This window comes from Papaver somniferum, chromosome 9 (assembly GCF_003573695.1).
Source record: "Papaver somniferum cultivar HN1 chromosome 9, ASM357369v1, whole genome shotgun sequence".
NCBI lineage: Eukaryota > Viridiplantae > Streptophyta > Magnoliopsida > Ranunculales > Papaveraceae > Papaver > Papaver somniferum.
Genome location: NC_039366.1, coordinates 125865842 through 125890902, shown reverse-complemented (window position 1 = coordinate 125890902; position 25061 = coordinate 125865842). Strand labels below are relative to the sequence as shown.

General features: G+C 37.5%; 1 protein-coding gene and 1 long non-coding RNA gene across 3 annotated transcripts; one reads left to right on the top strand and one right to left on the bottom strand.

The window, feature by feature from the left end:
• Window positions 1–645: 645 nt before the first annotated feature.
• On the bottom strand, window positions 646–4497 carry LOC113307767. The gene is made up of 10 exons (XR_003339313.1): window positions 4303–4497; window positions 4076–4195; window positions 3913–3973; window positions 2905–3680; window positions 2692–2758; window positions 2423–2487; window positions 2051–2169; window positions 1666–1989; window positions 1326–1501; window positions 646–1038 (listed from the first exon to the last, which is right to left on the bottom strand). It is a non-coding gene; the product is annotated as an uncharacterized LOC113307767 (long non-coding RNA).
• A 17596-nt stretch (window positions 4498–22093) lies between these two features.
• On the top strand, window positions 22094–25061 carry LOC113308204. 2 transcript variants are annotated; one of them, XR_003339570.1, is made up of 3 exons: window positions 22094–22834; window positions 23221–23665; window positions 24567–25061. XR_003339570.1 is itself a non-coding variant. In XM_026556681.1 (2 exons), the coding sequence occupies exons 1-2, from the start codon at window positions 23565–23567 to the stop codon at window positions 24799–24801; spliced, it is 336 nt and encodes a 111-aa protein (XP_026412466.1). In that variant the 5' UTR covers window positions 23225–23564; the 3' UTR covers window positions 24802–25061. The 2 variants fall into 2 exon arrangements, 1 of the variants encoding a protein (XP_026412466.1); XM_026556681.1 differs by lacking the exon at window positions 22094–22834 and having other exon boundaries at window positions 23225–23665.

Sequence of the window (25061 nt, the reverse complement as noted above, 5' to 3'; positions counted from 1 at the left end):
CCTTCTTGCTTATGTAGCAGCAGCTCCCATCACCGAATGTTACTAGACCACCATCAAAGTCGCTTGTGTTGACAAACCACGAGAGATCTCCAGTCATATGTCTGCTACATCCACTATCAAGAAACCATAGAAAGGGTGATGTTGATTTCAGAGCAAAAGCTCCCATACTAGCACTACTAACCCAATTAGGCTTTCTTGTTAGTAAATATTGTCTTTTAAGAGCAGACAAAAGTTGTACAACATTCTTGTAAAAATTTCGTCACTACACCAAATTCTGGGATCTGTAACATACATGAGCCGTTACTAAAAAGGGTTGTAACGGCTCTCCTGTTGCAAAAAGGGGCGTTACATTTTTTTCGTAACGGCTTATGGCCGTTACGAATTTGGGTTGTAACGGCACCCGTAACAGGTGTCAGCCGTTACTATTTTGCCACGTAGTAACAGCTGGGGGCCGTTACGAATTTTTTGGTAACAGAGTTATCGTAACGTCCTTAAGCCATTACTATGTGGCACATTGTAACAGCTTACATCCGTTACTACGTGGCATATTGTAACAGCTTCAAGCCGTTAAGAACTTTTTTGTAACAACAAAAAAAATACTGCCAGTCAACCTTGACCAGGTCAAGGCTGACCGGCAGTTCATTTTCTACCGGAAATAAGCCGGAATTCTAAATTCAATACCCTGCATACACCTTTCAATGCATTCATAACCACACTCAACAACAATTTCTTCAATCTATTCATATCATATTCATATAATCAAATAACTGAAATTTATCTAAGTACCAACCTTTTTTTTTGCCAAGTGTTAAATTTCTAAGGGAATACATGGAAACCTACTAGGTTCCAAATTTCCAAGGGAACACATAGAAACCTACTAGGTTCCAAATTTCCAAGGGAACACATAAAACGCGTTGATATGATATGGACTCTTTCAGCTGCTAGCCGCTGCCTTGCCTTTTATACTTGCTTGCGTTCTTTCATCAGCAAGGTCTCCACTTCCGCAAACTGCTTCAGCTTCAGTTCGAGCCTCTTTAGCTGCGTGAATATAGCAAGCGAGTTAGTCACCAACAACCAAAACTCATGAAATAGTTCGGAACAAGGAAATGAAAGAAATCTTAAACGAATACTCAGTCCATACACATTAGTTCGGATGAAATTGGGTAAGATAGAATTATTTCTTCATACACATTAGTTCAACTGAAGAGTTAACTTCCAGCTAGCACAATGTTCTAGTACTCCCTAGATTGAGACGTAATTCTGATTCTAGCAAAGACTCCCATTAATCATTTCCACCAAAGAGGCTGAGACTCAAACTACTTTACCTGATGATTAATTATACAGGCTGCCATTCTCTGTATTTCGCGCTCCTCATGATCTGCAAACAGTTTTGCTTTCATTGCAGCTGCAGCTAGGCCAACTTTTGCAGCAACTTTTACACTTTGAGTGGACAAAGGAGCAGAGGAAAGAGCATTAATTCCATCTTGTACAACCTGGTTTTCTGCAATTCATAAAACTCAATTTTCAAATGCCTAAGAACATCTCATTTCAATGGACGAAGATAAACACTCGCATCAATAAATTTCCTTGTCGGGTGGAATACTAAGGCTCATAATATCTATAAAATAACAAAGAAAATGACCAAATGCAGCTATAAACACCAACCTTTTTGGTGGCTTTAACTTGTGGGTGATCCATGATGTCCACCTTCTCTACTCCAAATAGTCTCTAACAGACTCATACAAATAGTTGCAGCAAAAAGATAATACGAAATACCTTCAAGAAGAATCAATCACTAGACAACATTTTGACCAGTAAAAAAAATAAATAATTAGAGCCACTTATGGATTGCATGTTCGCACCTATCTTCAGATCCATTTGTTTGGATCTTGTGACTAGCTGGTTTTCCTCCTTGGACAATTCTGTTAATGATGCATGTGCACAGGCTGCGGAAACTCTTGTCCCTACTGCAGAGGCCAGAAAGGCAACCTAGAAATTCCACCAATTAGACATTGAAAACTTGCTTAAAATGAAGAGAGTTTGGACTTACAAGTGATGTGAAAACCATAGGATAAGCCGCATCCTGCACTCGATATCCAGATCAACCATCCTCTCGAAGAGAGCGCGAACTGCTCCAGCCACCACTGCTGGAAATGCCCCAGGAAGAGCCTAAGCAGGTAAAAATAAAATTGAAAATCAAATGTTAAATAGATTTATGGGTTACTCGGAACTTTAATTATCTTAAGATAAAGACACTGCGAATATATATCATTTTTAACTAACTTTGTCTTGAAATTGAAGACTTATTTTCTTTTATTCATGTAGAGTAATGTAAAGCATAACAAAGAAGGAAAAGGGTCAAGTACCAACAATATAAAACTAAAATAAACAACAAATATCAAGAGGATAGGTGTCATTCTACCTTGCAAAGGTCGATAATAACTAAAGTGTAGTACATCGGTTGAAGGGCGGTTCAGGGAGTAGCAGCTGCGAGACAAAAAACAGCAAAACGATACATAATTGGTTATTAGTACCTCTAGATCAGCTTTGGACCTACATACCCCAATGTCAAAGTGATATAGCACAGAAGTTTTCACAAATTACAAGCGACCTAATAAGAAACAAAATAAGAAACTTCAACAAGCTCGAAACAAAAATTACACAAAAAGATAGGTGAACTGATATTCATACCACTGTCGACTTTCCATCAACTATTGGGCAACACTTTTATCCTATCCCACAAATCTTCTAAGAAATCCTGTACAGAACATAATAACAACAAGTAAGCTTGAGAAACAAGCATATTGTACCAGAAATCCAACCAAAACAGATAGATTGGATTACAAATTACAAAAAGAATCACCAATAATTTACTAGATTGCGAGGTAATTAAACAAAATATACCTTTTCATTACGAGCTTTCACACTTTCATCATCAAACTCAAAAACAGAGACACCAATATAATAAGTACGCTTCCTAATGCTCAAGTAAGCTTCAATACCAACCATAACCCTTTCAATCTCATCGGGAACTTGCTGCAACACCAAGTTCCTTAAGAAGGCTTAACCATTTCAGGCAGATGAGCAACCAATGTAATAGACAATGTGCGGGTACATGTATCTAAGTTTGAGATGTAGAACCTATATAGCTCCTGTATATGCATTATATCATTAAACATACAACTGTATGTTGAAGTGTTCAGATGTGTATGGTAAAAACGGAAACCGAAGTTACTTTTCCAAGTTCCTTCTGCTAGAATTGTAGAGTGACATCTCAATTTCTTACGAATCGGCCACATTGAGAATCATATAAGGGGGTTACACCGAACATTTTCTTAAGTAAACCATGTCAAAATATGAACAGATCCACTAGTATATATGGTTGTGTTTGCCTGTCGATACACGTATATCCCTAAACAACGATTCCATATCAGGATGGAATAAATGTAAACCACATATACTATACAAACAATAAATGGCACCACAACCATAAGTTCCATATCAGGATGCCAGTACCTCAACTAACCCAGCTCCTCCCAAGGAAGACTGGATAAAATGCACCTTAGATAAAAATCAGCACGTCCTTGCCAAGAAAGATTTCCTGTCTCATCATCTACTACGTGGCATCTCAAGACAATAGCTTCCATAACGGAAGAAGGTGGGACGACTTTGCTGCACATCTATAGGACACAAACAAGTACGAAGAGTCGGCTAATTAAACAATAAGGTCATACATTTATTATTTTGAAATGGTGCAGTATTGTCGGCTGTAATTACTAAGCTTAAAAAGAGTTGATGTTGCCAAACAGATATCGTACATCACCGACATAAGCTGAGCAAGCTTAAAAAGGAACTGTAGCTAGCCAACCATGCAAAGCACCAAAACTGAAGTTGACAGAAGATAATACTCACAACAAGATATATGCTTCTCCACCATTTTCAATCTATGTTCTCTTCGATCACCTACTTACTCCTTCAATTAAAACAAAAAAAAAAAAAAACCCAGATTCAATTACACAGTATGATTAAAAACTCTACTTTCAGATTCGAATTTATCAAAAAACTAAATCAAAACCTTGAGTTAGATCTGATGATGATTTCATTTCTCACAGGATGATAAGAGTAACCCTAACTTCAACACCAGAGTAACGATCTTCAACAAGCTCTTTACCAAAGAATACCCCTCAGCAACAAACTGTAAATCAAAATCGAAAGAATTGATTTCAGCCTCAAAAAATCACCAAAAAATCAAAAAATAACAGAAATTAATGATACAGAAAGAGGGATTGAAGGAGAATTTACCTTCCATTTCTCCCGAATCGCAACCAAATCAAGAAAAAAACCCTAAAATGAAACTCTAAAATCTGATTTAATGGATGATGAACCCTAAAATCGAAGAAACTGATGATAACTTAAACAGATCGAAATCCTAAACTCGATGAGCAGATGATTATAGATCAGTTCTCCAAATATCAGATTATATTAGTCTGCAGTTGATAGGGAAGAAAAGAGAGGCGCAGGAGGAGAAAAGAAAGTGAAAAGGAAAAGTCGAGAGAAGATTATCTAGGTTAGGGGAGGGGAGGAAATATCCTCTAGTTCAAGGATTCTTGGGTGGAAAATCAATCGCGAGCATGTGAATGGCACACTCACAGATTCCAGGTGTTACGACCAAGGTGTGACGAAGCGTGTGGCAGGCACGCCTATAAAAAATATTTGTAACGGCTCATCACATTTACTAATTTTTTCAAAAATTCGTAACGGCTTCCTCCTATTACGAATCTTTTGTAACGGGAAATTCGTAACGTGCCATAAGCCGTTACGAATTGCTGTTACGAATCCGGGAATTTGGTGTAGTGCGTGCAACATTTAATCTTTTTCTAAAAGACAAACATAAATGATGAAAGTGATCACGAGAACCACAAAACACGCATGTACTAAAATCTTTATTCTTGTTCGAAGAATTCTGAGCACTTTCAGTTTTCACAAAGCCAAAACCTCGCTTATCACCTGACATACGACAATTCTTCAATGAAGAATTAGAGGAGTTACTCAAATCCATTGAAGATGACTTTACAGTTTCAAATCCTTAATTTTTGCAATTTCTACAACAAGATCAGAGTTGATCCGGATTTGTTCATCCAACTTCATTTGGAGATCAACAACCTCTTCAGAACGTTCTCAAAGCTCAAAATTTATTATATAAATCTCGCAATGAAGTCCATCAATTTTCCTTATCAAACGATGTTTTTCTAGACAAAGAATATTGATGAATTTTTTTAAATTAGGATTCTCAACCATATCAATGGTTTCTAGAACACGCTCGAAGTTGAGTTTATCCATTTCTGGTGAAGCGTGTTTAGAGGCAAAATCGCCCATACTCAGATCGCTACAAACACAGACTTATGAGGTCTTAACGTGTTTGCCTGCTCTGATACCAATTGAAAAAGCGGGGGGTCTAACAACCACACCCAATATTTCGTTTGGCAATCTGAATAGAAAAACTTCAATATACTTTCAAGAGAATCAACTAGACAGTCGGACTCAATCTATAGAAAAGTATATCAAATAGTTTTATATCTCTATCTCTCAATGTAATCTGCAATTAGCAAATAAGAATTTGCAAGCCCGGTTGAATATAAGAGAAATAACTTGAATGGTACCAAAGACCAATGTTCAAGGATCAATCAATTTCAATCAACAACCAAAGGTTGGATTCACCAATCGATTGATTCAACGCACAACATGTGATATTTCAATTATATAACAAAATATAATGCGGAAAAGAAATAACACAGATACCAGAATTTTGTTAACGAGGAAAACCGCAAATGCAGAAAAACCTCGGGACCTATTCTAGCTTTGAACACCACACTGTATTAAGCCGCTGCAGACACTAGCCTACTACCAATGAACTTCAGACCGGAATGTAGTTTAACCCTAATCAATCTCACACTGATTCAAGGTACAGTCGTGCTCCTTACATCTCTGATCCCAGCAGGATACTACGCACTTGATTCCCTTAGATGATCTCACCTACAACCAAGAGTTTCTACGACCCAAAGTCGAAGACTTAATAAACAAATTTGTTCCACACAGAAAAGTCTATTAGAATAGATAAATCTGTCTCCCACAGAAATACCTACGAGTTTTGTTCCGTCTTTTGATAAATCAAGGTGCACAGGAACTAAATGATAAACCGGACTTATATTCTGAAGAACAACCTAATATTGTCAATCACCTCACAATAATATTAATCGTATGGTAGCGAAACAAGATATTGTGGAGTCACAAACGATGAGACGAAGATGTTTGTGACTACTTTTAATCTTACTTATCAGAGATATAATCTTGAAAAAATCTTAGAGAAGATAGTACTCAATACGATAGAACAAGTAAGATAAGAACACGCAACTACAGAGGAAATAGTTAGGTCTGGCTTCATAATCCCAATGAAGTCTTTAAGTCGTTAACCTACAGGGTTTCATGAAAAACATAAGGTTAAAGGAGTATCGACTCTAGCTTATGCAACTAGTATCACACATTGTTAGAGCATTGCTCGGTCGAAATCGCATGCGTTTCTATCTCAAGCATGTTTGTCAATGTTAGTGATCAAAACTATAAGTCTTGATTTTCAGTCTACTATAGCTAAGGTCTCAGACTAGGATAGAAAGTGTATTTGAGCTCAAGAACTCCATGGAAATCATCATACAAGACGAAGGACTACTCAAGGAACCGGTGGATCTTCATCGACTAAAAGGTATTTGGAGACTTGAACTTATCTATCACTCAAAAGTCTATTTATCTCCTATCTTGAGACAAAAGTCGTTTTGCTATATAGACTTAGATTATACACATTTGCTATTTCGAGCTGAGTTTATCCCACATATCTATTTCTCGAAATATGTGTTGGTAAGCTTTCGCTTTAGCCAAGTTCATCTTTACCTAGTGACGAAAGTCATGACAAGTTTCAATCACTTTGAAAATTGCTTACTTTGACGAAAAATAATTTGTGAATAACAACTATAGAATATCAACGTCCTCTAAGAATGTTTCAATGATTGAAATGAGAGTTTAGATTATATAACCATTGGAGGATATAAGCATTGTTGTGGAAACACATATATGTATAAGTCCTTATTCCTTGAACCGAAGTTTGCGAACTTTGTTGATCAATAGAACCGGAATGGTGGCGTGATCCAAGTCCGCGAACTCAGTCCGTGAACTGGCAGAAGTTCTTGACCCGAGAAATTCAGCTGGAGTTTGTGAACTCCGTCCAGGAACTTAAGTCCGTGAACCCAGTCCGCGAACTTGAGTAGGTTATATCTAAAAACGATGTTTGTGAACTTATTCTTATATAAACTAAGGAATTCAAATTGCAAACCGTGGCTATATAGTTCATGAACCGATTCGAGTGAATCAAATCGTTTTTGCTTCAATTGTGTCTTGTGTAGTTACATAAGATTTCCTTGCAATTGAACAACTCTCTAACTAGTTCATTTGAGTCACTTGAACTAGTTATGGTGAAGAAGAATATGGTTGATATGAAAGTGATCATATGGCTAATCATTTGGTTGACAATTGTTGAACCAACAAATGTACAAGTTTGGGTACGGTTACACAAGCCTAGAAACGTGCATTTCATTTGTGTGTAACAAGCTAGTTTTCGATCTAACGGTTGAAATATATTAGCTTGAATCTAATCAGATTTTCATCTAACGGTGAATATTGAATGCTTTGTTACCAAGCTAACATTGATTGCAAACCCTGATTTGAAAGACTATATAAGGGAGAACTCTAGCAACTGGGAAACCTAATCCCCACACCTTCTGTGTGATACTAGTTGTGCTAAGCTAGAGTCGATTCTCCTTTAATCTTTGGTTACTTCTTCTAAACCAGGTTAACGACTTAAAGACTTCATTGGGATTGTGAAGCCAGACCGATACTATTTTCTTATAGTTGTGTGATCTGATCTTGCTGTTTTTATCGTACGAGTACAATTGTAATAATTGGCTTGAGATTGATATCTCGGATAGGCAAGATATAAAAGAAATCACAAACACTTCGTCTCATCGTTTGTGATTCCGCAATATCTTTTTTCGTTGCGTCGATTAAGATTATTGTGAGGTGACTGATAATACTAGGATGTTCTTCGGGAATATAAGTCCGGTTTATCAATTGGTTCCTGTTCACCTTGATTTATCAAAAGATGGAACAAAACTCGTCGGTATATTCGTGGGAGACGGATTTATCTATTACCGTAAACTTTTATGTGTGGTACAAATTTGTTTATTAAAGTCTTCGACTTTGGGTCGTAAAAACTCTTAGTTGTGGGTGAGATCAGCTAAGGGAATCAAGTACGTAGCATCCTGCTAGGATCATAGACGTAGGAGCATAAATGTACCTTGGATCAGTATGAGATTGATTGGGGTTCAACTACAGTCCAGACAGAAGTTAATTTGAAGTAGGCTAGTGTCTGTAGCGGCTTAATACAATGTGTGTTCAAACTGGACTAGGTCCCGAGGTTTTCTGCATTTGCGGTTTCCTCGTTAACAAAATTTTGGTGTCTGTGTTATTTATTTTCCGCGTTATATTTTGTTATATAATTGAAATATCACAGGTTGTGCGTTGTTCAATAAATTAGAATATCCGACCTTTTGGTTGTTGTTTTAAATTGATTGACACTTAGATATTGGTCTTTGGTACCATCCAAGTTATCTCTCTAGTATTTGATAAAGACTCGCAGATTTCTATTTGCTTGAGTATATATCAAATCGAGAGATTGAAATATAAATTCTTTGATATACTTTTTATCTAGATTGAGTCTGACTGTCTAGTTGATTCTCTAGAAAGTATATTGGTGTTTGTCCATACAGATTGCTAAGCGAAATATTGGGTGTGGTTGTTGTACCCCCACTTTTTCACACATGAGGTGTGGGGATTAGGTTTCCCAGTTGCCTTTACATAGTTTTCAAATCAGGGTTTGCAATATAACTTATCTTGGTAACAAAGCATTCAATATTCACCGTTAGATGAAAACCTGATTAGATTCAAGCTAATATCTTTCAAGTGTTAGATCGAACTTAGCTTGTTATGCTCAAATTAAATGTACCTTCATTTAGGTTTAAGTAACTGTACCTAAACGTGTACACCATGTTGGCTCAACAGTAGTTAACCAAGGTTAGCTATATGAACACTCTCATATCAACCTTATTCATCTTAACCATAACTAGTTCAAATGACTCAAATGAAACTATTTAAAGAGTTGTTCAATTGCCATATTCTCATAGAAGTATACAAGAACACAGTTGAGAAAAATCGGTTTGATTCACTCGAATCAATTCATGAACATTATATCCAAGGTTTGTAAGAATGCACTCCTTAATATATACATGTATTAGTTCATGAGCCAACCGATTTTAGAACTTTAACCACTCAAGTATGCATACGGGTACGCATACCTAAGTAGCCGGTCTGAGTTTGGGTTCGCCAGTATGCTGATAATATTTTTGATTGTGGTTGTTGTAGTAGTAAAGATTCGAACTCTAAGACTTGTTAAGATTAATTTTAAAGGAATAAAATAGAGAGTTACTGGGTCTAGGATTCGGCCAAACTCATATCAATAGGTTCAATTGTTCATTCTCAAACAATTATCGCTCGACAAATAAAAAAACATCGACTCTTATTCTTGCCAAGGTAGATTCTCCAAACATTAATTATAAATCGTAAGCATGGGACATCAAACATCTAAGCTAGCATGACCCATCTAATAAAATAATAACTAATTTTTTCAAATCATAATTCTATTTTAATTAAGTGCAAAAGTCAAATAGAAAATAAAACAAATTCACCCAAGTATGAAGTCCGGCTTCCTCCGTTGTCCCAATGATGGGGTCTAGCTCATCATGTTGTTGGAAACACGCTCAAAAATCATTATTATTGCTCAAAGGGTGTTTACAAATGATGAAAAAGGAGAAATAATTCAAAACCGGGTTTGTAACAATTATATTTGTTACAAACCAGAGAACTACGACCCTCGGCTGTGGGTCGTTAACACTGTAGCATATAAGACTGTCTTGCGACTGTCGTATTCAATGTAGCATAAACGACTGCTTGTGTGGGTCAATATTCTTCGTTCTTCACTGTTTTTCTGCTGCTGCTGCAGAGAAATCTGCAACAATTCTCTCGACTCTGTAGCTGATAGGTTTCTAAAAAGACCTACAAACTAATACCGCAAGTGCACGGTGTCGAGGTGTAGAACAATGCAAATACGGGTCGATCCACAAGGACAAGGTGTGTGTAGTCGAAGCTTAAGGTTTCACTAAAACTGAGTAGTAACAAAGAGTCTTGGTTGTGTTAAAACACACTTGAGATGATGGCAGTGATTGAACTGAAAAATAGTAGAATGTAAAGCAAGTAAACAGGAACATGCTAAGGCTTCAAATCCACCATTTTACCTATGCTAAGGCAATCTCAGTTCAATACTGCTCTTGTCCCTTTTATAGTTATCAGTGAGCTTCTTGGCTCAACTGACTAACTAGATGGCAGTGGAGGTTCTATGCCTGCTGCTCATCAAAGGGTTGGGTTAGAAAGGAGGCTAAAGACACTAAGATAATTCTAAACCTTGTGGTAGTTGGGGCTCTCACACTGCAACTACCCGCAGAGAAGCCACTTAGGTGTTTTAACAACCTAAAGGATGTTCTAATCACAACTAAAGTGCTTTGATTAAGACTATCCTAAACATTTCAGCACAACAAGCACAATATCTAGCTTGGATTAAATTAGCAGAAGCATCATGATTTCATCTCCCCCTTAGCAATTAAACTAGAACATGATGAATTTGATGAAACAACTGAAGATTAAAATGAACTGATATTGAAAAAAAATTAACAGTTGAGGTCCTGGCTATTCCAGGCATACCTTCTACAACACCCACACATCCCTATTTATAGTTGCAACATAAAAATATCAAAATCCCCAAAAATTAGGGTTTCACCTAAATCGAAATTAAATCATACCAACTCTCTGAAATTTGATTTTGATTTCGACCCATCCCTCTTGTGCGTCTCCTACATCTCCTGTTGCTTCCAATTTCATCTTTAACCTAACCTATTTCATCAACCCCTAAAACTAGGGTTTCAGAGAGAAAAAGATCGAGAGGTTGATGTAATAGGTAGATAGAGTGATGGGTGTTGGTTGTTAGAATGATATGATGAAGGTGGTGGCGGTATGGAAGGTGCAGACGGAGTTGGTGGTGGCAGTGGAGTAGTTGCAGAGGGAGTGGGAGGAAGAAGATGGGTTCGATGGAAAGAAGGAGGGGAGTGTTTGGCGATGGGTATAGGTGTAGGTTGTTACAGTGTGAAGCGGGTGTAGCCAATTCGATGTCCAGCGAAGCTGAGCCGTGGGATGCGGAAATGATAGATAGAGCTAACGGCTACAAGTGAATAGGCTGGTATCGACCGTCGGATGCCTGATACAACGAAACTGACGGCTCAAGATGGGGTTAGGTGCTGTAGTGTTAGACAGGAGCTTCAGACTTTGATGTACTGACAATGCTGCGACCGTAGGATGCTGAGATGATCCAATCTGATGGCTAGAAAGGGAAACGGGTATGGATATAGGAAATGGGTTTGGGTAAGGGTTTTGGACCTTGGGTATGCCAAGCCCATATCTTCTTTAAGAACAATTCTTCCTCTTCAAGCCCACTTCTAGCCTTTTGGTCTTGTGCACAACATTCTTCGCGGCTTCCTTGTGTGATTCCTCTTGGCTTCCACCACTTTTCTGCTCTTTTTGCTCCGCAATTCATCCAACTTTTTATTACCTAAAAATAAAATTAATTAAAAAAATATTTATTCTTGAAAACAATGAAAATACAGAATGTGGGATAAAATGTAGAATTAATGCACAAAAGATGAGTTAAATGCCAAGAAAAATATATAGAAATATGCACTTTTTAGCACTCATCAAATACCCCCAAACCTGAATTTTACTTGTCCTCAAGTAAAAAAAACTAAGGAAATCCTACCTATACCACTGTCGCTGGTCTCTCGAATGCATTTAGCGTATGCACTAAGCCTTTTAAACCACTAAGTGTCCCTAGTGGACGAGTGAAGTCTCGTGAAGGTTTGCTTAGAACGTACCTACAAAGTTCTAGGTCAAAATATAAGCTCAGATTCCATCAAATGTGACATGTGCAAGTCAGTTTAAGCTCACAGCAAAATGGAGATGTCAATCTAGCTATCAAAGGCACAATCCTAGCACTGATAACAAATAAAGACATGTGATAAGAGTGTAAAGTGTATCTACACATGTGTAAAGAAAGATCGGATGTTATGACTACTAATCACCAAGAGATAGTTTCTCAGGCTAAGAACCAAGGTCGAAATCTAGCTAGCTGTCCGGACTTTACGAGAATTGTGAATGAGTAGGAGGTTTCACAATTACTCGTTGTACATCAATGGCATACACCCTCCTTGCTTATTACAATAAACACAAAAGATGACTCTTTACATGACTCTTATTTACATTGACTACTCTCTTTTTTTTGGAACAAGAGAGGATGGAATTGATAAATACTTGATTTTTTTTCATTTTTTTTTTTTTGATTTTTTTTTTTTTTTTTGATTTTTTTTTTTCTGAATATTACATTTTTTTTTTTTTTAACAAGCAACACTTTTGATACATACAAAAGGAAAAAAAAATTACATGACTTTGCAAGAGGTAGCCCTTTTTGATGCACCCAGTTAAATTCGATGGTTGTTTTCTTAATGTAACCTCCACCTTCTATCCCAACCAACCAAAGAACAAGCTAGTCAAGTTTCCTTCAGTATTCTAAAGTGATTGGCAACTAAAACTTCCGATAGAACACCTCAAGGATGAGGCTATACATGTATTGGTAGATCGTGCGCGTGCAAGTTTCTTATCACTATGTGAATTGTGCTAGAATCAGGGTGCCTAAATATCTAGACTAAGACTCCTAATAATTACATATTTGCACAAGAGTCAACATTTCAAGGTAAATGAGCTCCATTTTTATGTTTTTTTCAATTTTTAATTTTTTATTTTCATTTTTTTCAAAAAGGAAGAGTTCAATTTTTTCAATATAGCATGTTATCGGGATATCTACTCTATACCCCCAAACCTAAACTAAACATTGTCCTCAATGTTTCAAAAGATGTAAAGAATTATAATACAACATATGAAGAGGATTATGCTGAGTAGAGAAAAAGGAAAGAGAATACCCGATTTCGGCGAAAGCAAGATTAGAACTCCGTTATTCAAGGCAAGAATCCAACATATGTCAGCCGAGATCATATTGGATTAGCAAAATATATACAAAAGGAACAAAAGGTTTTTTTTTTTTTTTTTTCTTTTTTAAAAAAAAAATTTATCTACTGGATTATGTACAAAAAATTCACCATACACCAATAATCTAAAGAGTTGAGGATCAACCCAAAAGACGAAGTGTAGAGGTTTCAAAAGCTTCACACAAATATAACAGGAAAGAAACGCAAGTGAAACTGTGAAACAAAATGAGCTACCCCCAAACCTGGATTTTTCAACAGATAAAATTTTGGATACAAAATCTCGCAGTTTTGGGGGTTCATCATGCACAAGGTCTAGCTCGAAATGAACTTTGGTAGGGACGGGCAAACATGCTAATTCCAAATGTGGCTCCTTAAAAGTATTGTATTTAGATGCAAAATAGTCCAAAAGGACTTGGGAAGCACACAGTTCCAACTCTAGATTAGGAATTTTCAGAAAAATTGGTTTGACAATATGGGTACAAACCAAATCTAGGTTGGGAGGAAGGCCATTAGATTGTGACTCAGGCAGGACGATAGGCACATCATTATTAATCACATCAACATCTCCTAAGTCTTCTACACGTGTCACAACATGCTCACAATCATCAAACAAATTGGCAAGATCACAATCAGAGTCATCAACATCATCAACAGATTTATTCTCATGCATCAGCAAATCAGGAGAAATATCACAATGTGACCTAGGTAGAGAATCAGACACATCAGTTATATTTTCATGCATATTAACATTAGTGTCTACAGAAGATTCAACTATTCCTATGTCATGCTCATCTTCACAGAATAATTGTACGAACCCCATGTCAATATCAAAATCATATGAATTACAATGAGTATTAGAAAGAACAACATTCATGAAGGTCGAGGGCGAGAAGCCATATGTTTTTGAACCAACAGGTTCCACAATATTTTCATGTTCTTCTAACATATCATCATAATCATCATCATGGTAGCATGCATATTGGTCCTCATTAACAGTGGTGGTGTCATTAGTCGATTCATGTTCCTCTAAATTAGGTTCATATTCAACATCATTTACATGAATGGGACTAGACACTTCATTAGGGACAACATACATTTCCTCATGAATTTCCTCCTTTTGTAGGTGAAGCAAAATCTGATCTAAACATGCCTGAATTCGTGATGTAGATCTATCAAAGTTTTGCTCACTGAGTCTGAAAGCTTCTGTGGTGGAGTCTAAATTCATGGGAGTACAAAATTCTTCATGTTCAAATTGTGGTGAGTGGTACATGTGTGCATGGTCATTAGGGTTTACAAAATATTGATCGCAACCCTCAAAGGATTGATTATGGTCCCAATGACTACCATTCTCACAATTTATGGGCATTTCATACCTTGGATTTTCTCTAGATTGCCTAAAATTATGCAAAATATGACAATTCTCAACAGGGTGGTCTAAACTACCACATGCGGGACATGCATAGATTTCAGGTTGCCTAAGAAAATTAGATGTGACAGATTCCTCATGTGATTGCATTTCTAAAGCTGCGATTCGGGCTTCTAATTGATCGATCAGTGATGATTGTGTGAGTGAGGCACTAGCAAAATGTTCATTTTCACGTTGCGATGAATGATGCATGTGTGAATAGTTATTAGGGTTCATGGATTGAGGCTCGGGACTTTGAAAATGTCCATAATAATTCCTATAACTATTGACATCATGGTCTATGGGAGGGTCATAACGTGGAGTATGTCCATACGCAAGTTCTCTAAGGGATTTGTTGTATTCCCCAACTGTAGACCAAGATCTAGACATGATTTGGCTCAAAAACTAAGTAACTATGTTACAAAGCCCAAAATTTGGTTCTTAATGGGTTTGGATTTTTGGGAAAAAATTGGTTTTTTTAATTGGGAGCAAAAATTTTGGTTTTAGTATTGGGAGCAAGCCCACATTGGTGGGAGAAATTGCTTTGCCAAGGGAAGGTGAACAAGCCCACAATGTGTATGCAAACTGAAGCCCAATGTAGCTTTTGAGATAGCCCAATTGTTGCTTGTTTGGTCTGCGGCCCAGTTGGGCTTTTAAAAGTTCAGTTTTTTTAATTTAAAACTACAGGCCCAAATCAATCTAACACCACAAGCCCACAAGCAATTAAACAAACAAGCCCACAAGAAATTAATTACAACCCAACAGAAAAATGGAAAAAATTATTACAAGCCCACAAATTAAAAATGGAAGCCCACAGGTTGGGTTCTCTTAATGGGTTTAGGCTTACTTGCTTAAGCACAGCCCAGCTGCTCAGTTTGGTTGCAAAAGCCCAGTTGGGCTTTGGATCATCCTAAGCTTTTGTCTTTGTTGAGGCCCAGTTGGGCTTGGCTCAACTTGTTAAGCTTGGCAGCAACTTCAGCAGGCCCAGTTGGGCTTGTGATTTTCTCCTCAGCAGCACAGTAGCACCAGCAACAGCAGGGCTACACAGCACTCAGCAGCAGCAACATGCAGCAGTCTTGGCAGCAGCAGAGGCTAGCAGCAGCAACAGGAACAGGGAACAGCAACAGGAGTACAACAGCAACAGCACCAGGCAGCCAGCAACAGCAGGAGCCACAGCAGCACCAAGGGTTGAGCACAGGTAAAGCAGCAACAGGTCCTTGGCAAGCAACAGGTCAGTTGGAGAAGGCACCTGTTACTCAACAGAGTTATCAGTTAAGAGCAAGCTACAAAGAACAGGAAAATTACACTAGATGCTACACTAAATGCTCATGCAGGAATGCAATGCAAAGATGAATATGCAAGTTATGATGCAGAAATGTAAGCAAGAAAACAACTTCAACACATCACCAGTCCCCGGCAACGGCGCCAAAAACTTGGTAGGCTTCTAAAAAGACCTACAAACTAATACCGCAAGTGCACGGTGTCGAGGTGTAGAACAATGCAAATACGGGTCGATCCACAGGGACAAGGTGTGTGTAGTCGAAGCTTAAGGTTTCACTAAAACTGAGTTGTAACAAAGAGTCTTGGTTGTGTTAAAACACACTTGAGATGATGGCAGTGATTGAACTGAAAAACAGTAGAATGTAAAGCAAGTAAACAGGAACATGCTAGGGCTTTTGAAGCCACTTCTTGATCCTAAACTAAGGCAGATCCTAATCAAATCATGTTCTTGCTTCATCTCAGGGAAGATTATGGATGATTTACTTAACTAATCTTACTAACTTACCCCTAGCATCAACTGTCTTCTCACAGTACAGCTGATCACAGGCTTGTTTGCTCAACCAGTTATCTAGCAATCCGCATTGGTGGAAGGTTAATCCCCTAAGTTCTCTAGTTCACCCCTAGCATTGAGTGTCTTCTTACAGCACACTCAATCACAGGTGCATTTGATCACTAAGTTTACTAACTTCCCTACTTCAATTAAGCACAGTCCTTCAAATGGACTGAATCCTTAGCTACTCTCACTCTTACACCCCTAGAATCAGCTGTCTTCTTACAGCACAGCTGATCACAGGTGCATTCACTCAACTAGCCAATTATCAATCCTACTTAGTTTCAGCACTACAAGAACAGTGACATGAACAAGGACTATCCTAGCTTACAATTCAAGAGTATCATCTAACCCCTAGCAAATGGAGTTAGAACATAATGAAATTAAATGACAATGGAATTGAAATTGTTTAAAACATTGAACTGAACTTGAACTGAAATTGAAACAACATTAACAGTTGAGGTCCTGGCTATTCCAGGCCTCTTGGTGGTGCTCTGGCTAATCCAGGCATACCTTCTACAACACCCACACATCCCTATTTATAGTTGCAACATAAAAATATCAAAATCCCCAAAAATTAGGGTTTCACCTAAATCGAAATTAAATCATACCAACTCTCTGAAATTTGATTTTGATTTCGACCCATCCCTGTTGTGCGTCTCCTACATCTCCTGTTGCTTCCAATTTCATCTTTAACCTAACCTATTTCATCAACCCCTAAAACTAGGGTTTCAAAGAGAAAAAGATCGAGAGGTTGATGTAATAGGTAGATAGAGTGATGGGTGTTGGTTGTTAGAGTGATATGATGAAGGTGGTGGCGGTATGGAAGGTGCAGACGGAGTTGGTGGTGGCAGTGGAGTAGTTGCAGAGGGAGTGGGAGGAAGAAGATGGGTTCGATGGAAAGAAGGAGGGGAGTGTTTGGCGATGGGTATAGGTGTAGGTTGTTACAGTGTGAAGCGGGTGTAGCCAATTCGATGTCCAGCGAAGCTGAGCCGTGGGATGCGGAAATGATAGATAGAGCTAACGGCTACAAGTGAATAGGCTGGTATCGACCGTCGGATGCCTGATACAACGAAACTGACGGCTCAAGATGGGGTTAGGTGCTGTAGTGTTAGACAGGAGCTTCAGACTTTGATGTACTGACAATGCTGCGATAGGATGCTGAGATGATCCAATCTGACGGCTAGAAAGGGAAACGGGTATGGATATAGGAAATGGGTTTGGGTAAGGGTTTTGGACCTTGGGTATGCCAAGCCCATATCTTCTTTAAGAACAATTCTTCCTCTTCAAGCCCACTTCTAGCCTTTTGGTCTTGTGCACAACATTCTTCGCGGCTTCCTTGTGTGATTCCTCTTGGCTTCCACCACTTTTCTGCTCTTTTTGCTCCGCAATTCATCCAACTTTATTTATTACCTAAAAATGTAAAATTAATTAATAAAAATATTTATTCTTGAAAACAATGAAAATACAGAATGTGGGATAAAATGTAGAATTAATGCACAAAAGATGAGTTAAATGCCAAGAAAAATATATAGAAATATGCACTTTTTAGCACTCATCAGTAGCCTCCCCCGATCACTCTATATCCTTCTAGGATTCCCAGCAACTTATTTATACCCATAGCGACTCCAAATCTCTCGAGTAAATGAAAAATATTTTTGATTATTCTCCATGCAAGGTACGGGTATTTTCTTCCTTTTTTTATCTCCTCACGCGCTCTGCTGGTATTGACATGTTCCAATTACTTTGATACACGACTCTTGAATGAATTGAACTCCATCCAGCCACATGCTACCACCAAGAATATCTCAACAAAATACCAAAAATATCTCTCGAGAATATTCTTTCATTGTTTCAACCAATCTCCACGTTGCATCCATATTTGATCAATTCCAACACACATACCTTCCCTGTTTGAATGAAACAGGTCATTCTGCAACCAATTCCGACCAAAAATCCGATTAAATTTCAGCCAAATCACTTCCACAAATACACGTAGATACAGTCAAACCCGTGAACCCTGTTTTCTTTGGATCCAACTATCCAGCCAACCTGGATTGATTCTAAGACCCTTACCGGCCATGTTTCACCTAATGGAGTTATCCCAAACAAGTATAGCCATTAAATCTCACTACAAAGCTTCGAATTCTCATACCCTAATTCTGGTCCGTGAAGAACAACTTTCCCGCCAAAACTGTGTTGCTTCAGATCCATGATTCAAGCAAACCCAGCCAAAGTTTATGAATTCCATCAATCATACCAACCCTGTTAAGCTTTAACAGACTCACCCAAGAAGTTTCATCGACTGAATCTCATTATTCACACCACAAACACAAACCCTAATTCTGTTCCGTGAAGTTCAAAATTTCCCTCCAAAACTCAAAATTTGAATTGTTGAAGATGAAGTGCCCCTATCCTGAACTGGGGTGCGAATAGCAGATGCCTTTTGGGGTGACCTGGGGTGCCCCTTAGTAATTGAGGTGCCCCTTATCCAACGATGAGAGTCCGAATAACACGTGTCCTTCGGGGTACGAAAACCACTTTTCGAGCAACTTTCTCCAAAAGAGCTTATTTCACAAAAACACCTACAAACAAGTTTATTAGTGATAAAATGAGTCCCAACTAATGTATTTATGGGTGAAAATGTGTCGCACTTTCGTGCTCATCATATGCGAACGGTTACGCATACTTAAGTACACTTTAAAACCTAGCAGAAATTCTCGGACCTATACCTTACGCAAGTATGCGTACCGGTATGTGTACTTGGTACACGGAATTTCACAACTACAAGTACGCATACGGGTATGCATACATTAGTTCCGGTCATGGATCACATACATGCAAGAATTCACACTATGTTCATAATCCAATGATTGTTAAGTATTCTAAACTCTATTTCAATCATTGAAACTTTCTTAGAGGATGACAATAGCCGTTTTCACACACTATTAGCATCAAAACAATTTTCAAGTTATTGAAATAATCATAACGAAACATTCCAAGTCTAACCAAATGATTATATCACACAAACCATGTAAGATGTTACTCGACGACTTTCACATAATTATATTTTGACTTTCGTCAAGAATATAAGATGAACTTAGTTGAAGCGAAAGCTTACCAACACATATTTCGAGAAATATGTAAGCGAGTTAATCTCAACTCGAAATCTCAAATGTAACTATATGGTAATACGACTTTTGTCTCAATATAGGAGATATAGTATAAATAGACTTTCCAAGTGATAGATGAGTTTTAGTCTCCACTTACCTTTTGTTGATGAAGTTCCACAAGCTTTCCTTAGTAGTTCTTCGTCTTCAATTGATGAACGCCGCGAAGTCTAACGCTCAACTACACAATCTATCCTAGTCTGAGACATCACTATAGGTAGACTAGAAATCAAGACTTATAGTTTTGATCATTAACATTGACAAACAAGCTTGAGATAACAACGATTGCGAGTTCGACCGAGCAGTGCTCTAACATAAACGAAGTTGACTCTAGTATATAATCAAGCGACTTTAGATGATTTCTTACACACTAAAATATGACAACCAAACTTGACATACCAACGCTTGGTGATTTCAACGGAACTATGCTCTAACAAACTGGAATATGGATCAAAATGTTTTAATTAATGAATGATGAAATGTATTATAGTTGTATATATGAAATACAGGAAAAGTGATGCAATTTGAAGTACTCATCATCGACCTGTCAATGTGATCGAAAAATTGTACAAGACTTGTAAATCGGTAAAAATCTAAAACTTACGCCGGAAATGCCTGAGTTAAAATCCCAAGTGTCTTACGACTCTAATAAAAAGTCGTTATAAACTGTACTTACTACTTTTACAGTAAACATCGTCAAATATTTTACTGGTCACAACTCTTCATCCTAAAAATTGGAATTAATAATACATTACGATGTTTCATTGGACAAAAGTAGTAAAAACTGTAACTTTTACTACATATACTGAAAACGTCGTGAAGTTAGAGTCGTAAAAAGTGTTTTTCCCCCTGTAGTGCATGCAGTCCTATGGAATTAGAAGGTATATACTTTCGATTCCTTAAATTATATTCAAAATTGATATTGTGGGATCTTGTATTGAGTATCAAAATAATATACTTGAACAATTATATATTAGAGTTTTGCACATGTTCAACATTATGTCGACATTTATGATCATTTTCAGTCCAAGTCGTGCACATCTCAATATATGCATAATCCCGTAAAGATAACAAAAAAACTTAAAATGCAAAACAACTTAGACATGGTTAGAATCGATGCTCGCCACAAGGGATTGGTCCCGGGGTCGGTCTTACTTTTAGGATCGGTCGTAAGATAGAAAACAAACTACCTTAACCGGTAAGATTTTTTTTACTTAAGGTATTATTATTTTTACTTAAAAGAGTTCACTCTATTAAATAATTACAATCATTTGACAAAAAGTTGGTGGGTAGCCTGGAAACAAGCTGGGCACCAACACCCTTTTGGATAGCTACCCCTATTCTATGAAAAAGAGCACCGCCTAACTTATAACTAGCGTCATGATTCATGATACAATTCTTTAACCTCTTCAGAAAAATGATAGTTTCGCAAGTCAAGATCATTTTCGACTATGAAAAGTTTCGCAAGTCAATTACTTCAACTTATGTTCTGAAATTGCTTTTCAAAATAAAGATTCACCCAAAAGTTCAGCATAATGATAACAAGTTACAAATTAGTACAATATCGAAAAAAAACAAAATTCATGGATCATTGGATGACTAATTCGAAGCTGGGTAATAACTTTGATAGAACTAATTTTGACTTATGTTGAGAGTTATGGTAAAACCGATCTTTTTTTTTCCTAGTTTGGGATATGCGGTAGAACCGACCTTAACTTATGTTGAGAACCTTGGTAGAACCGAATCTTACCTATTTTGGGATACATGGTAGAACCGATCCTAGCTATTGTTGGGAGTCATGGTAGAACTGTCCTTACCTATATTGGGAGTCTTGGTAGAACCGATCCTAGTTATTATTGGGAGTCATGGTAGAACCGATCCCTACCTATATTTGGAGACTTGGTAGAACTGATATTAACCTATGTTAGGAATCATGGTAGAACTGGTCCCAAGAGCAAAACCGATCCTTCATATTCACATATTATTTAACGGTTTTGTGTTTTTGAAATTAGGGTTTGCTAATTATAAAAGTTCCTTGACATTATTTGGACACGAGTATAATTTTTATCTTTTGTTGTCCAATGATATTCCTTGATACTCAAGGTGATCCCAATCTGAAATAATGAGAATCTTTTAATTAAGAATTTTCGATTATATGCTTTTGATTTTCCAGCAAATCAAGACATATCTCTTGAAAAGTTATTGGGCAGACCGAGCGAAGCAAGGAAGGACTTTATATGACCACTTTTTTGTCAAATCTAAGTGATAAATTGACATAAAAAGATTGAGAATGGTCCATGCTGAAAAACCAAGAATCCCCTGTTCGAACCCCAGGCACCACAAAGTTTTTAGTTTTTATTTTTTTTCGTTTATCTTCCTTCTCCTTCAGTTTTTTTCTTCCTCCAAGTTCATATCGAAACTGCTCCATCTTCTTCTTCAGTCCACCACCACCACCATCACCATCCACAAATATTGGTATTGATTATTATCTCGAACCTGTGAGTGACGCATAGACTTAAACAAGAAAATAGAGACAAATCTGTTTCTGAAGATGATTGATTTCAAGGGTTTGATGGATTTCTGAAGTTGAATGTAGAACAGAAAGGGGACTTGGTGCTGATTCAAATGGTTTGAGTGGTGCTGATACCGAATTGAAGAAAGAGGAAACAGGGAATTGTTGATTGTTAAAAGAAATTAGGGTTTGAGTTATGATGATTCTGTAATCGAGACAGAGATGGAGATCGAGAACATGAGTTGAAGTTCTGAGATGAAAGGATAATTGGGTATGTGAAGCTGAATTTGGTGGTGAGCTAGATCAGGTGAAGATTGAGATGTTACAGGGAAGATGGAGACTGGAAGGAAGAGAAGATGAACTGTTGGTCTTGGTAACTGGTTATGCAGTTGAGAGTTAACAGGCGGAATTGGTACTGGTGTATAGAAACAGAACTTAAATGGTTAATTGAGTGTGAAATGGCAATGGGATTCTAGCTGCTGGTGATGACTGAGCAGATACAGGCAAGTATGGTTATTTGCAGTCGAGTTGAAGCTGAGAATAAATGGTTATGAAGCTACAGAGTAATTGACTGAGCAGGTGTTGGTCCATATGCATTCTCAGAATTACAAGGTAGGTTGGGTTCTGTTAGTAAATTTACTGCATTCTCTCTTTTGTTGGTGTAGGGATGCTATTTGAAACTCATGTATTTTGCCCTTATGTGCTTATCATATCATGTTGAGCAGGAATTTGGCCTTGTTCTGAAAATTCAGTAAGTGGGCATCTGTGAGATGAACTGTATCTTGTTTTGGCATTATTATGGAATACAATATTAATGCCAAAATGTAGTTTCTTTTGTAAAAACGAATGCAGATTTACTGCTTTATTTTGTTCTTGAATTTTCAGTACACCAGTAACCTATCAAGGTTTCAGGACAATTGTTACATATGTATCATGTTCATAATGCTCTTATGAGCTATTGAAGCATCTAATTAGTTGTATTTACTTCGCCTGAGCAGAGCATTTCAAGAATGGATACATCTCCGAGTGTACGCTATTATGGGCTGAAGGAAGAGCCGAATGACTGCCGTTGCCATCGATCCCTGACTGTTCACAGGAGTATCTGCTATTACAGGTGAGTTTATGTACCAACTTTGGTTTAGATATGAAAGTTGCATATGACAGATATCTGAATATGTTTCTATTCATGTTACAACAACGACTTCTGACAATGATGATGAGTTCGCCAAATGGCAAGAGGAGGTTAGGAAAGCGGAACTCGAAGCTGAGGCTTTGAAGCATGGCTCAAAATTAAATGATGTTGGTGGGTCAGATCACTTGAAAGACTTGGAGGGGGGTGTTGATGAAAGGCCTTCCACACCACCTGATGGCGAGGAAGAATTCACTGATGATGATGGAACTGTGTACAAGTGGGACAGAGGTCTTAGAGCATGGGTTCGCCAAGTAAGTTTTTTGCTGTGTCCATCTTCCTTGGTTCTAAACTAATACTAGATAAATAACATATTTTTTTATCTCTGGATACAACCTGCGTGATTGAATGGTTATTGTCTTTTTTGCACTTGTGTATTCTTATTGTGTAATTGTGTTTGAGGCTTTTGCCGATGAGATGGATATACTATCGGTTCAAGAAATGGCATTACTACCTCCTGGTGAACACTGAATTTTCTCAAATTTTTATTTATGCTTGTTTCGTTATAAGCTGTGGAGGGGTTTAGCTTTTGATTTTATATTGAAGACAAAAATTGAAACTGTAGTGTGTTTTGTTTTTGTTAACTTACTTTTAAGTGGACCTCGAGATGAAAAACTTGTTGCGTGTCTCGATTTATTTGGTTTGTTAGAGTAGAAGAGAAAGAGGCTTTAGTGTGGAGACTTAATAAACATCTTTTTTATTAACTTGATAGATTCTACAAGCAATGTGTTTCCAGTTATGTGGACCTCGTATTCGTTGGTAGCTTCCTTCTTTAGTCCTTAAGCAATTGTTTGAACTGTTATTCAATGGATCATTTTGTGAGATTGCAATCAAGTGCATAGAAGTACAATTCATGATCTGTTATTTTGGTTTGTTTTGTCTCTCATAATTGGAAGCAAGAGCATTTGCAGTACCAGATTACGATAGTTGCTAAATACAAGCATGCTCTGCATTTGAGTGCAAAGTTCGAGATACAGTTTCCCTGGTCATTTTTATCTTTGAGATACAGGATGTTGTCACACATTAGGAAAACTGGTCTAGGGGTTGCAATTTGAATCATTTGACGAAAACCAAGTTTACACATCCTAAATTTTCATAGGTACTATTCTTCCATTTCTTTTCACTTATTCTCTTTCTTGTTGCTAACGTTGGCAGAGAACTGTCGAAGAAAGCACAAAAAGCAAATAATATGTGGTGGCGTCTGAGTGGAGTTCTAGGTGATCATATCATGTTCCAAGCTGCATTCACAGTTGCCACAATGGCTTTAACTGTGCCAATATTTCTGTCTTACGAATTGCATGTGATTTTCCAAATACTCAAAGTCTCAGCATCTATATGGAATGAAGGAGAAGAAGAAACTCGAACTGCTGCCATTACCAGTCCAACCTGATCAGCCTGCTACTGTCTCAACCTAAATTCCCACAGAAACTAACGTCTTCGCAGAGTCCGACAACCAGTCAGAATAGCCTTGTATAAAAGAAAATGACTTGTAAAATTTCGTTTTCGCTACTGCTAGAAAAGTTTAGTTAGTACACCTATGGCTGATATCTTGGGATTTAGGATTTTGAGGCGTGGAAAGTTTAGTTTTGAACTCGATCCCTAGAAAATCAAATAACAACATATCAAATCTCCTTTACAATTTTTCCTAAA